General features: G+C 39.1%; 1 protein-coding gene across 1 annotated transcript; it reads right to left on the minus strand.

Moving 5' to 3' along the window:
- Positions 1–3,914: 3,914 nt before the first annotated feature.
- On the minus strand, positions 3,915–13,770 carry LOC128617248 (sulfotransferase 1C1). Its single transcript, XM_053640314.1, has 7 exons — positions 13,452–13,770; positions 7,198–7,326; positions 6,968–7,065; positions 4,939–5,065; positions 4,758–4,852; positions 4,295–4,475; positions 3,915–4,215 (listed from the first exon to the last, which is right to left on the minus strand). Exons 1-7 carry the CDS (start codon positions 13,639–13,641, stop codon positions 4,103–4,105), a joined length of 933 nt encoding a protein of 310 aa, XP_053496289.1. The 5' UTR covers positions 13,642–13,770; the 3' UTR covers positions 3,915–4,102.
- Between the last annotated feature and the right edge of the window lie 687 nt (positions 13,771–14,457).

Consider the following 14,457-nt stretch of genomic DNA (forward strand, 5'->3'; position numbering starts at 1 on the left):
GAAAAGTTTTTTTTTTAAATGTTTTTTAAATTAGCCTAGAATCAGTTGTCATTTTGTTTAAAGGTGATGGTGGACTGTTTGGGGAACTGCATGATGCCGTGAGAGAATCATATCTTTAGATTCACTACCAGTCGTTCAGACCAGAGGACGCTCAAGGTAGGCTTGTGGTTGTCAGGAATTTATAGAGGTGGTGGATGGAAGTGCAGGTAATCATAAAATTTAACGTAGTTCAGCACCAATTTCGGCTTAACCGTGACAGTGGTAGGCAAAGTGGTTCACAAAGTGGTTTATGGGGACCCCCAGGGTTCCATTTACCACAGCCAGGGGAAGTGAATCTGAAGATATAATTCTCTCATGGCATCATGCAGTACCCCAATTGTGGCACCATCAGTTTTAAAGAATTTCTCTTTTAGTTACAGCAGTGAAAAATGACAAGCAGAGTTATTATATTAAACATTGTGTTTGTATAGATGTTAGCCTCTTTGACTGGTCGCTTGAATTGAATGAGTCAAAAACAAGTACAGACTATACGGTGCTGAGGTTCTGAACCCATCTCCAGCTTCTTCTCCTAAATACCGCACCTCGATTTTAACCTCGATGTAGCCCATTCACCTCAAGTTTTGACGTGTTGTGCGTTCTGAGATGCTTTTCTGCTCACCACAGTTGTAAAGAGTGCTTATTCGAGTTACTATAGTAACTTCCTGTCAGCTCGGACCAGTCTGGTCATTCTCCTCGGATCTCTCTCATCCACAATGTGTTGCATTCTGCAGATCCTCCACTCACAGGATGTGTGGAGAAAACATATGTGTTGCACAATACATGATAGAAAGAAGCAGTATAGGTAATGGAGGATTTATTGTAGGAAGGAATGAACATAACCAACAAATGAACATCTTTTTGGTGGGGACGTTGTGGGGGTGGGGGTTGGTGTATCAGATGTATCAGATGTATGAGGTCCATTTCAGCCAATAAAAGACCAAAAAAGCAAGCCATTCTGTGTACATATATATAAATAAATGTCTGGAGATACTGTATGTCTGTGCTAGGAACTGAATAACATCCATAAAAACTCCCTAAAGCTTTGATTGTTTGACATTATATTAAATGTCATCTATAATTTATTGCTCTGAGATTTAAATTTGGCCAACTGAAAGAAAAATGAAAGGCACTTCTTGGACGTTTTTTTCCACTGAACATTACAAAAAAAATTGGTTCCACAAAAAAAGCATTAAAAACCTATTTTCCCACAGGATATCTTTACCATGTCAGTTCGGATAGGATATATTGCCTGGGGCTACCTGGGGTTTGGATGGGTCTAAAATGTCAGAGATAAGTACATTACCCCAAGTCCAAATATGTGAAGTCTAACAACGAGGTGTTTTAATTGGTATTTCGAAAAAGTCAGAGCTAACTGATTCCTCACTCACCAAAAATGAATACAAGAGTAGCTGTAGGAAACACAGCTCATGGCATTTAAACATTACTGTTACGGGTGAAACAGTTCATTTAAACAGAGTACACCTCGGTTTTTTTGTTTGTTTGTTTGTTTATTTAGAAACCCAGTGGTGGAATCGAATCAGCAGCAGTTATAAATGTCAGAAGAATCTTGAAAGATGTGTTGCTGTTAAAATTCAATGTATTAAAGACAACAACCTACCTTTTACATACCTACCCTGAAGGCTGTTAAGTAACCGTTTCCAAGAGAAGATTCCCAAGAGTCTCTTCATCAGCCTCTCTGTTGTTACTACCTTGTTCATTCCAATTTACATCAAGGAGGTCTTTGAACATGCTTCATGCCATTGAAGGGCTTCTGGTTTCTTTTGACTGTGAGACGCATGAATTGATCTCTCTCTCTCTCTCTCTCTCTCTCTCTCTCTCTCTCTCTCTCTCGCTCTTGGGTTCAGTACAATAGGATTGAAGAATGATCATTTTTGATAGGTTTTTTTTATCTTATATGACTGATATTTAATTAACATTAATCACAACTAAATATGCGCAACAAATATACCTGTTGGATACTTCATGGATCTCAGGAATCAATCTTCACCAATTGCTTTTCCTGTCCACACATCATCGAGTACAAACTAGAATATAGGGCTTTAAGTCCTGGACCTCCATGTATAAAGGATGAAGCTACCAGTTTGACCACCAGTGGTTCTTTGGTGTCTAAAAACAAGAATTTGAACACGTTCAAACTTCTGCAATTTAATTAGAGTGATAGATAGATAGATAGATCAGGTTATGACGTTTTCAGGGCTTCAGAACTCTTGGAATTTGTTCCTTGGCTGCACATGTTTTTGTGACTCGTGCCACCGAGTGAGTCACACATTTAAATTTATCTGCCCTGTGCCCCCCAATGGGTGGCGCCACGCTGCTCAGTGAGTCACGCAGTTTCGTCATGCTTTTGGGATGTTCCGCTTTCCATAGCGAAACACACCTGCTGTATGGAACACAGGTGAACAAAGTATAAAGTATGTCTTAAACCACTCAAAATACGAGCTGCTGGACCGCACACTGTACGATATGTTCTCAGCGCTCAACTTCCTGTTACAGGGTTACTCTAAAAATGTACTAGATCGCAGCCTGTAGCATAAGTGCTATAGTAGATTAGGTTACAGGTAGGTGTAGCATCTTTCAGGAGAACTGTAATTAAATTTTTATACGCAATTTTCTCAGTTTTCCCTTTTGGAGAACTTTACAATGATAGAATGTCAGGTATGACCAAAAGGAACACATTGAATTGACCGTGTGAATGGTTTTCACCTGCTGCCGCACATATTCCTTAAACCGCATGTAACATAGCTTATTAGTTCTGTTTTGTTTCAAACCGTATTGTCCAAAAACGAGCCCGTGTCCCCAGTTTTCTTATTACTCAAGAATGCAACCTGAAGTTTTTTTGGGCGTTTGATGCTGATGTCAGTTCAACTCGAGAGACATACCGTAACGTTCCCTTATGAGGCATTTCAAACAAATAGTTCTTCTTATATTCAGGGATGTGGAAAAGATTTATTTTGTTGTAAGGGAAGCAATAACTCCTAAGTCTCGTTGCAGTTCGGAATTAAAACACCCACCATTGAAGGCAGCAGTCTCTTCATAGTGCTTCATAGTGTCATCTTTGTTGTGTAGATTATTCTCGCTTATGACAGAGACCTGAGCAGTTTCACCTCAGGCATGGAGGTTGAGGTCATTGAGGGTACATAAGCATTTTTAACCAATTTTCAATGAAGTGCCAACAGAAATGTCTTTTTCATTGGACTCAGAAGCCTGAAGATGATTAAAATCTTCTATAACTTAGTTAGTTATAGTACTTCATTAGCAATAATATCAGGGTCCAGAGTGGCACAACAAAAAAGCATTGTCTGGAGATCGCAAGTTCAAATCCCAATGATGCCACCGCAGTCATCTTGGACCAAGGGAGCAAAAATGGCTATGCTCTCTGGGTGGGATTGCATATTCTCTCTCCTCTGACAATCACAGCGACACTAGCTTGTGTGCAGAAGATATAGCTATCTAGTAATACCAGGTAGTGGCGCACCTTTCGCTGATACAGGACAGTCGATGATAACCAAAGGAAAATGATCGAATGTTACATATCTGTGAGTGGCAAAAGTATGTGAACGTGTCAGATTAGCAGTTCATTTGAAGGTGAAATTAGGTGTTTAGAGTCAGGTGTTTTCAATCAATGGGATGACAATCAGGTGTGAGTGAAGAAGCGCCCTGTTTTATTTAAAGCACAGGGTTCTATCAAAGTATGATCTTCACAACACACGTTTGTGGGAATGTATCAAGGCACGAACAAAGCAGATTTCTGAGGACCTCTGAAAAAGATGCTCATCAGGCTGGAAAAGGATACAAAACCATATATATTGTTTGTACTTTTAATATTAAAATGGTCTTTATTTATGACACATTATTAAATCGGACTCATTATTAATTTCTTCATGCTGTAACCCTGTACAAATTTAAAAGATAACTGAATCTTTTCCAAAGTTTTATTATTCTTTTTACAAATCCTTCATAGAGTAATAAATGATCTTTGCATATCTGTGTTTAGTAAACCGTTCATGACAGCACCAGTTTAGATTCATGTCAACGACGTCTTTCATATCCTGGTGCGAAAGGGAATGTTCACGTCAGCCATTTTTCTGGCGTAGTCTTCATCAAACATCTGGGACTGAGCAGGTTTGAAGTAGTTGGTCCAATCTCCAACCTCCCCTGTGGAAAAGAAACACATTAGTGTAACACTGACTTGCTGAGAACTGGGAGAAATGCTAGTAATGTTGTACATCCAGACCTTTTCTCATGAAAGGAGAGATGGAGTGGTCAAATATAATCTTTGGGACAGACGAGTAGTTGGACATTGGGTTGTTCTTCATGACATTAAAGGACGTCAACTCCACGATCTTGTCGATGATGTCATCAGATAGCGACAGGTCCAGGTACCGCATGATCCTCACTATTTCTCGACGAGGGTTCTGAATTTGGAAGGAAAACCAATAAATAATGAGGTTGACCTGGACATAAACCTTCTATGCACCTACAATGATGATGAAGCTGATGATGATAGGATGGTCACTACTGCTGCTACTGCTAATTGTATATATTTTAATTGTGCACCATTTCGAGGATATACTCTTACTTTTTGGGAATAAACTCATTATATGCAAACATTCATTTCGTAGTTTCAGACTGGAAACCCATATTGTGAAGTTCTACATGATATCAATGGTTGGGAAATTTCTAAAATCATATTGTACCTCTTTCATGTCCTCAAAGAACATGTAAAGGATATTTCTCTTCTCTCTTTCTTTCCAGTAACCTTTCACATGGTCGTACCAAGATCCCCAGGCCACTGTGGACATACATATTAGTGAAGAACCTCAATTTTAAGGTACTAACTATGTGTCTTTCAGATTATTGAACACTGTCGAATCTCACATTTTCCCTCCATGAACTTCTGGAGATATTCTTCCCATGAACCTGGTTCTGGATGAATCAGATTCATTTGGTCAAAATGGTAGTAGCTGATCAGGTTGTCTTTAGCATTTCGAGCCACATAAATAACCTGGGGGGGGGGGGGGGCAAAAAGTGTATTCAGGAAGAGGAAGATTCTGGTAGAAATGCCGTGGTTCATGATTACAAGTAACTGAACTTCTTGAGCCTTAATTACCTTTCATCATATAACTGTTACAAAATATACCAGAAAGGCTGAATTTGACATCTAATAGGAGACATACAGCACATGATACCTTTCAGGTGGAGATTGATCTCAGATGGACAGAAGCTCCCTAGATTCTACATCTGTCTACAACCCCAATTCCAAAAAAAAAAAAAAAGTTGGGTAAAATGTAAATAAATGTCAATAAAAACAGAATGCAATGATTCGCAAATCTTATAAACCCAGATGTTATTCACAGTAGAACACAGAAAACATTTTGAATGTTTAAACTGAGGAAATGTACCCTTTTAAGAATTTTTGATTTTGAATTTGAATGACGCAACACGTCTCAAAAAAGTTGGGACGGGGCAACAAAAGGCTGGAAAGGTACATGTTAGTAAAAAGAAACAGCTGGAGGTGAATTGGGAACAGGTCAGTAACATGATTGGGTATAAACAGAGTATCTTAGAGATGCAGAGTCTTTCAGAAATAAAGATGGGCAGAGGTTCACCAATCTGTGAAAAACTGTGTCTACAATTTATGGAACAATTCCAGAATGTTCCTCAACGTAAAAATTGTGAAGACTATGAACATCTCATCATCTACAGTTCATAATATCATCAAAAGATTCCGAGAATCTGGAGAAATCTCTGTGTTCAAGGGACGAGGGTGCAAGTTAATATTGCATGCCCGTGATCTTCGGGTCCTTAGGCGGCACTGCATTAAGAACCACCCAGTTTTGGGGTGAGCAAAAGTATTGGAACAATAGTCTTAAAGTAAATTAAAGTAAATAACGCTTAGTATTCGGTTGTGTACCCCTACAAGCCAGTGCCTCATTAGCATCACCAAACTGTTGTATTTTATTTTTGTGATGCTTTTCAAAGCTTGTACTGCAGCCTGTTGTTGTTGGGGGGGGGGGGGGGGGGGGGGTTCTCCATTCAGTCTCCTCTTCAGGAGCTGAAATGCTGATCAGTTGGGTTAAGGTCTGGTGATTGACTTGGCCAGTCTAAAACCTTCCAGCTTTTCCCCTGATGAAGTCCTTTGTCGAGTTGGCAGTGTGTTTTTGGGTCATTGTCACAGCTCTCACAATGTGTCTGTCATCAGCTGCTGTTGTTTTCCTTGGTAGACCTGATCAATGTCAGGTTACTCAGTACACTAGTGGTTTCTTTCATTTTCAGGACATTCCAAATTGTTCTACTGGCTATGCCCAATGTTTGTGCAATGCCTCTGATTGATTTTCCCTCTTTTCTTTACTTCAAAACGGCGTGCTTTTCTCCCATAGACAGCTCTCTGATCTTCATGTTGCTTTATCCTTTTTAACAACAAATGCAGTCTTCACAGGTGAAAATGCAGGCTAAAACCTAAGAGTAGATGTTCAGATTGTTTAAACAATCAATCTAACAGGACACACCTGGGCAACAAGAAACACCTGTCAGTCACATGTTCCAAAATGTTTTGCTCGCCTACAAATTGGGTGATCTGATATAAAATGTTCTATATTTAACACATCTACATATAAATACCAGGAAATTAAAATTGAAAATCTAAAATATCTTCTCATATTCATCCTTTGATCTCAAACCAAAATGTCTTCAGTCAGCAGCAAAAACAAATCAATTGGCCTTGCCGTTCCAATAGTTTCGGAGGGGGACTGTAGATGTAAATATCAGGAAATGAAAGCTGAATTTCTGATCTCTCATATACTTGCAGAGGGGACTGTATATTAGTGAGTATTAGTGAACATTAGTGTTTGATAACTTCTGAAATAAAACAAACTTTGTCTTAACTTGTTTCAATAGTTACATTCACCTTGCATTTATTTTCCCAGAATCCTTCAGGCACCAGCTGTATGGGTAAGTGCGTCTTTATGACTCTGGGAGGTTTCAATGTTTTTAGTAGGTCCAGTCCTGGAAAACAGGTAGAGGACAGAAAAAAGCCTGTGTGTGTCTGTGTAGTATCTGTGGTGTTTCCAGAGTCTTTTCAAGCAAAGTCATAATCATTCATCAAAGGATCTAAAGTTTACAACCATGTATTTTTACCTGATGGAACTGGAGGAGGATACTGGATCTCCAGAAATGGGAAGCGTGCGGCAGTCGGAGCTCTCTTACAAATCTCAGCATCTCCATTATGCAGCAGCAGATCCACTATTTCTTGGGTCCATGTGGTACCTGTTTTATCGATGAAGAAAAAAATTTTCAATAAAGATCATCTCTGCACACAATGTGAGGAAGACTTTCAGGAGAGTGAACATCATCTAAGGTTGGGTCCTTAGAGCCTACACTGACCAGCTAGCACCGGTGTTCATACAGATATTCAACTTCTCCCAGACACAGTCAGTAATCCTCACATACTTCAAACAGTCCATTATCGTTCTTGTCCCAAAGAAACCCCAGGCTGCCTGCCTCCGTGATTATCCCCCCAGTAGTCCTGACTCACTTGCGATGAAGTGCTTTGAAAGGCTGGTCAGAGACTTCATCGCCTCTTTATTACCTGACACATTGGACCCATTACAATTCATATACCTTCCCAATCGCTCTACTGAGGACTCCATCACACAATTTTTACACACAGCCCTGAGCCATCTGTACATTAGGAAGGGAAATTATGTTAAAATGCAGTTTGTTGATTACGGTTCAACATTTAGCACTATAATTCCTATATAAATGATATAAACTCACTACCAAGTTGGAGGACCTGGGACTTAGCCCATCCCTTTGTCAGTGGCTCTCCAACTTCGTGACAGAAAGACCACAAGCAGTATGGGTGGGCAGACATGTCGTACTCTCCCTCACCCTCAGCACATCTACAGCAACCTGTGCTTGACCAAGGCCAGGAAGATAGTGAAGGACCTCAGCCATCCGAACAATTGACTCTTCTCTCTGTTACGGTTAGGGAAGTGCCTCCACTCCCTGAAGGTCAACATAGAGAGAATGAGGAGGAGCTTCTTCCCACAAACCATTTGGGTCCTCAACCAGAACAACATATAAGACTAGAGCTTGGACCTGTTTGCACAACACACACTCCCTCAGCCTGATGTTATAAATCTTCTCCCAATTTGATCTTGCCAACTAGCAAACTCTCTCCTATCACATGACAACTACCAACTGGAGAGGGTGGAGAAAGCAACTTCTTTCTTCCGAGACACATAAAGCCCAGCCAACCACCTTTTCTAACTAAGAGAGAGAGCATACTTATACAATATAAGAGAGACAGTAATGCCTTCCCTCCCACCCAGAGGCCAGTTTTGCTCTCTAATTTCCCAGCCACAGATAGCTGCTTTAAACTGTGGTTTTATCTTAATGCCGTTTTGAAGCAGGATGGGGAAGCAGGAGAACTGACTTCATGAGGTTGGTTTATGTAAGAGTGTACAGCTTTTGTTACGAGTTTGCTGATGAGACGGTCACGGTGCAGGAAAGTTTAATTGGACGACATACGGACTGTCTGCAGTGTGTGTTGTTTAGGAGAGTCCATGTGCTGGGTAATGCATTGGGTGCAGATTTACTTTAGCATAGGATAATAGGAACGAGATCACTGTAGAGTGATATTTATGCTGTAAAATGAAAGGTTTTATTTCACATGTTATACAAGGCTTTACAGAACAACTACGCTGTTGAAGAAGCATAGCTGGTAACATATTGAATAAGATTTAAGCAAGTACCTATTGTCTTTAAAAATAAGATGTACAGTCAAGGCAAGCACCGCATTTACCAGTGACCCCAGCACTGACAATGTTTCTGCAGAAGTAATGAATAAATGAAACCAGTGTGTATATCTTGGTGTGTTGTCTTATAATGCTAGGGCCTCCATGGCTCCGGTTGCAGTGGAGTCCTTCCTTAATCCAGCGCTAGATGCCTTGATTTAATTCAATTAAACACACTTCGTTAGCACCTTCCAACCTCCATTGTAAGGTGCGGGAACTGTGGGAAATATGGGTGTAAAAATTCCCTTTTTGGTTCGGAGGGAAATGAAGAAATGGAAGGCAGGCTTGTGACCGATCAAAGGAGGCTCTTTAGTTTATTTTACTTTCGCTTTTCAGCAATTTTATTTTACTGTGCACATACACTACCGGTCGAAAGTTTGTGGACGCTTGACTGAAATGTTTCTCACAATCTTAAAAACCTTTTGATCTGAAGGTGTATGATTAATTGTTTGAAATCAGTGTTGTAGACAAAAATATAATTGTGCCAACATATTCATTTCTTTCATCAGAAAATTAACTATTTTATTTATCATTTTTATTTTATTTTTTTAAACGGACGACTCAGAGTGAAATATTCTGAAAAGCAGCCGATAAGTGTCCAGCGTAGGTGGGAACTCCCTTAATACTGTTTAAAAAGCATCTCCAGGGGGCTTCCTCAAGAAATCAGTTGAGAAAATGCCAAGAATGCATTTCTGAAAATTCTAGGCAAAAGGGTGTCTACTTTGAAGATGCTAAAATACTCAATTATTTTGATTTATTTTGGATTTTTTTTATCACAACATAATTCCAATAGTTCCATTTGTGTTTTTCCAGAGTTTTGATGACTTTATTATTATTCAGATGGATGTGACATTAGATGGGGTATATGTAGTTGCAAGCACAGCAGATTATTATTAACATTTTTGATTATGTTTCCAGGTGTATCACAGATGCGCCCGAGGGCTTGGGCTTGGTTCAAGGAAATTTACATATTATGGGCACATATGTTGCTTAACTACTGTTAGGTTGTGCCCAAAAGTGTGTTTCTGCTATGGAAACCATTCCTAACCCAGATCCAGGGGTGACCATCTATGGAACCAGTGACAAGGTCCTTCAGATGAAGACATGTTCTGCTGAATGGATCCATACAGAGTTTACTTCAGAAGTCAGCTTGGTAGGAAATGGTTGGATGCATCTGATACCTCTGGAAGAAACACTGGCAGGGCACACAGCATGCTGTGAGGCACAATAATCCTCCCCCACTCCTCCCACACACTTCAATTCACTGTGTGTCTTTGGAAATGTCACTCTCACAACAAGTCTGAGGCACACACTAACACTAATCAAACCTGATGCAAATCCACCTAGCCAGATTCTTACAATCTTGCTCAAGCAGCTTAACAGCCTCTGCCGGATCTCTGGTGAACACTTACATAGTCGTAAAGGTTGATTCGTTTAAAAGGGCTTTTACTGTTTTAACTATTTTACACAAGATCTGCTCTTACACTTATTAAAATGACCACTGTAAGGTCTAGCTGATTATACACAGGTAGCTTAGGGGTTTAACATATTACTTATAGTAGTATAGTATACTTATAGTAGTATAGTATACTTATAGTAGTAGTTGCTACTCTGTCCACAGCAAAAGCCATTTACAATATATAGTTTTATATAAACTACAAGAACTACATCGGTGACAAGGGGAAACTACTGATTAACCAAGCTATTTGCCACGTGGCTTCTGAAATGCATGGTACACGTGAGGTACTAATTGTTATGTTCCCTCGCTTATTAGAAAACATCAGATTAGAGGCACTGGACAGTGCAGCATAAAGCGTCTTCCAAAAGTGACCACCTCTTACTGTAATCTCCCAAGGTCACAGATTTTCTAAAACAGTAATGGTTTTGTCTGGAACCCTCTTACAATTATGTTAAATGTCCAGTGCCAGCTGAGGAGAACAGTTTATAAGAGCTGGGTCTGTCCTGAGGTTTCCCCATATATAAAGCTAAGTAAAGATAACATGGGGTTAAGGCACTGGGCAAAATAGATTGTCACAAAGAATGAGATCCATTATGTGTAGAGTGCCATACTACATTGCTTTATAACATTCAGTAATGACAGTTTTTTAATCTGTGGTGAATAGAGAGTGTCCCTCATCACAATCTAAGAAACACTGCGTTAAAAACAACCCAAATTGAGTTATTTTTTTAGCCCAACGGCTGGGTAAATATAGGACAGAACACATTTTGGGCTAAACTAAACCCATCAAGTTGGGTTGTTAATTTGAACCCAGCAAATGGGTTGGTTTTCAACCCAAAGGATGGTTCGTTTAGACAAAAACGCTGGGTCCATTTTATTTCATAAATGGGTTAATATTTTCAGAGTTCAGGTATTTTTTACCCTTTGAAAATGTCAAATCTACCACGCTATAAATAAATAAATAAATATGTCAACATGGTATCTCCTTTATTTATACACAAGAAAGTATTCAGAAATGTACTCCTAGAGCTGCTACAGTGGTGTACATATATATATATATATATATATATATATATATATATATATATATATATATATATATATATATACTTTTAAGTAAATGACTCAAACAAGCCATATATTTAAGAATTTAGGAAAACGTCAGATTTCGATCAAATGAGACGTTTAAAACATCGGAAAAAACTGAGTAACCGACTTGTGATCCAGTGGGTGTTATGAACGAGCAATCCAAAGCTAACGAAGGAAGATAGCGGTGCACTTAATGTCATGTAAACTGGACTGTTATCACACGTTTTTGCTTTTTCTCGTGTACAGTAGGGTTAGGGTCACTCAAAACGAACCTTCACTCAATCATGTGCTAATTGTTAACACACCTGCGTGTCTGGTTAAGGACAACACAAATCAGCGGGTTTGAACATTTAACACGTGCTTTGTGTTAAACATTTCCACATAAAGATGTGTTTTAAAAAAATAACACAGATGAGTTGTTTTTACTTTTTTCCCTACAGTTATCCTCAACTGCAATTTGTTCGTATTTTAAAATTCTACTAAAATGCTCACAAAATAAACAAAGAACTGCATGAAATTCTGTTGATGTTTATTAAAATCATTAAAACTTTTGACAGATGTAAGAACTGGAGTTGATGCAACTGCTTATAAATCTTCCTGCCATCTGGGTAGACAAGAGTCCCACTGCCTTCTATTTGAAAAGCTGTAAAAGTAGTAAAAAAAAATAAAAATAAAAAAAGAGTGTTGGTTAGTTGTTAGCTACAAAATATGGACAATGCCTTTTTGGGCTTTAACTGAGAAATTGCATCACAGAATCCCAAATTGTGTCATTTTGGAAATGTGACCTCCTCTTTCCTAATGAACAAAATGGCACTGGAAAATCTAACTGACTTGTGAATATTTATTTTCCCGCCTTTAGCAGCGATTGAAGAGATAGAGCAAAGCATTACAACCTATTGTGACCCCTAACCTCTCTTTTTGTCACATTAACCTCGTAAAGAACTTTTGGCATCGTCATTACTGAGCTAGCTAAGTTCCGTTAGCCACTGACTGTCTGCACCTGTTAACCTGCATTAGCATTCACTGAATGCCTAAAGAAACACGACCCCAACCCATCCTCCTAATGGGTATGCTAAACAGTACAGTATGTGGTACATGATATTTACTGTTGAAGCCGTCGTGATAGGTAATAGTTAATTATCACTTTCAGACATTTTCAACAGCATTAACGCTAAATAGTGACGAACGCTAACTTACCTGTGTTCATTTGGTTTCCTTGCCTCAGGAGTCTGACTCCGCGGTCACAATCAAAAGCTCAAAGCAGCGAACATTCACTTTGAGGCGAGTTTAGGTTTGAATGATGACGCCGGCTGTATTATTGGTGACGAGGATGAAGCGGAATGTGGAATTAACAACGTTTCTCCTTCATGTAAAAGCAATCTTTGACCTGTTTGAATGGCTGGTACTTGTTTCATTTCTATCTAAACATCTCTATCTAAAAGTAAGCAAACAGCCTCATTGATTCCAAGTGACACCATGACAGTCCTTCATAACACTGACTTGAAATGAAAATTGTTCCACTGTTATTGTACCTTTCAGAGTGTTGCAGTTTTACTTCCCAAAATACACCATGATCTAAGTGCCTAAAACTGACCTAATGCATTAAGGTGGCATTGAAACCTTGACCTGTTGGATCAGGACTCAAATTAAATTTAGCACATCACGCCTTTTCTAGAAGCAGAACAGGACATTTATAAGTTAGTGGTTTAAAATGAATGATTCACGCCTATACTATGTAGTAGGGATAATTGGTAGACTATAAAGAACTCAAGCAGAACAGCAATCCCATTAGTTTAGTCTCATTAGATTCTGTCAAACTGAATGTTTTAATAAAATATGTCAAATAAATAAATAAATAAATAAAAGTAAAAAATTGGTCACTTTGCACCAATTTGAATATGTATTGATCTCATGAAAACGTGACCATTACCAATGATCTGAATAAAAATCCATAATTAATTCCTCTATTAGGTTTGAAATCAGATTGCACAATATAATATCAGCAATTTGATTGGTCATAATTTGTAATGACTCAGTGTTTTTACCTGCTTTGGGGTAGGTGGAGATGAGCAAATCAGATGGATCTGGACGGAAAGCCCAAATGGAGCTCCAGTTTTGAGCTATCCAATTCCTGAGTGGGACGCCTCGCACCTCAACCAGAGGAAAGCGCCGGATTGAACCGGCTGCCTTGTTTACGGCTTCGTTAAAACTCATGGGTTCGTCCTTCTTGTCCATCTTGTGCCTTTCTGGATGTTCAATTGCAAGGCTTATGCAGTTCTCTTTTGATGGTTATCTCTAACTTCACCGAGTCAGGTTGGAGCTTTTGTATCAGTGTGTGCTGCTTTCCTTTCCCCCTCTCACATTATTCATTTCTGAAGTGCAGAGCTGTTATATAAACTGTCACACCCACCATGGACAATTCCCCTCCCAGACTGCAAGAGGTCAACCTCACTAAAAGTTTGGAATGTTGTCTGCCTCACTTCCTGTGTTTGTGCTCACCTGTTTTGTGTTCCCCTAATTTAAGTTCTGTGTTTTGTTTCTATTTTATTGATGTGTTTGTACTGTGAGCAGCTTTTGTGTTCATCTTGAGCTTGCCTTGCCCTCGGTCTTTCTTTGAGTTTTTCTAGTTTTTTTTATTTTATTTCTAGATACAACCGCTGGGGGGGCATGTTCTCATGCAAATTGCGTCTGGTGTCGTTATAAAAAAGTGTTGCCGTCGGGTGGGAAGATTTCACACAACGTGTAGCAATCACGATGAAGATGAAGCTCTCGGAGACATTATTAAATAAAACTCAAATACAAAAGCTAGAGAGACATAACACAGACCTTAAACATCCCTGATGGTACAATTGGTTCAGTAATATGCAGGTGGAAAATTCATGGAACCACAACTAATACCAGGTAGTGGCGCACCTTTCGCTGATACAGGACAGTCGATGATAACCAGTGGAAACTATTGTCGAAAAGTAATTTATACAAACTTTATAGGATGGTATTTTTTTTCTACTTCCAACTCGACCCTTTGTCCTCAGAACCTTTGTTACAGGTTTA

This window comes from Ictalurus furcatus, chromosome 13 (genome assembly GCF_023375685.1).
Source record: "Ictalurus furcatus strain D&B chromosome 13, Billie_1.0, whole genome shotgun sequence".
Classification (NCBI taxonomy): Eukaryota; Metazoa; Chordata; class Actinopteri; order Siluriformes; family Ictaluridae; genus Ictalurus; species Ictalurus furcatus.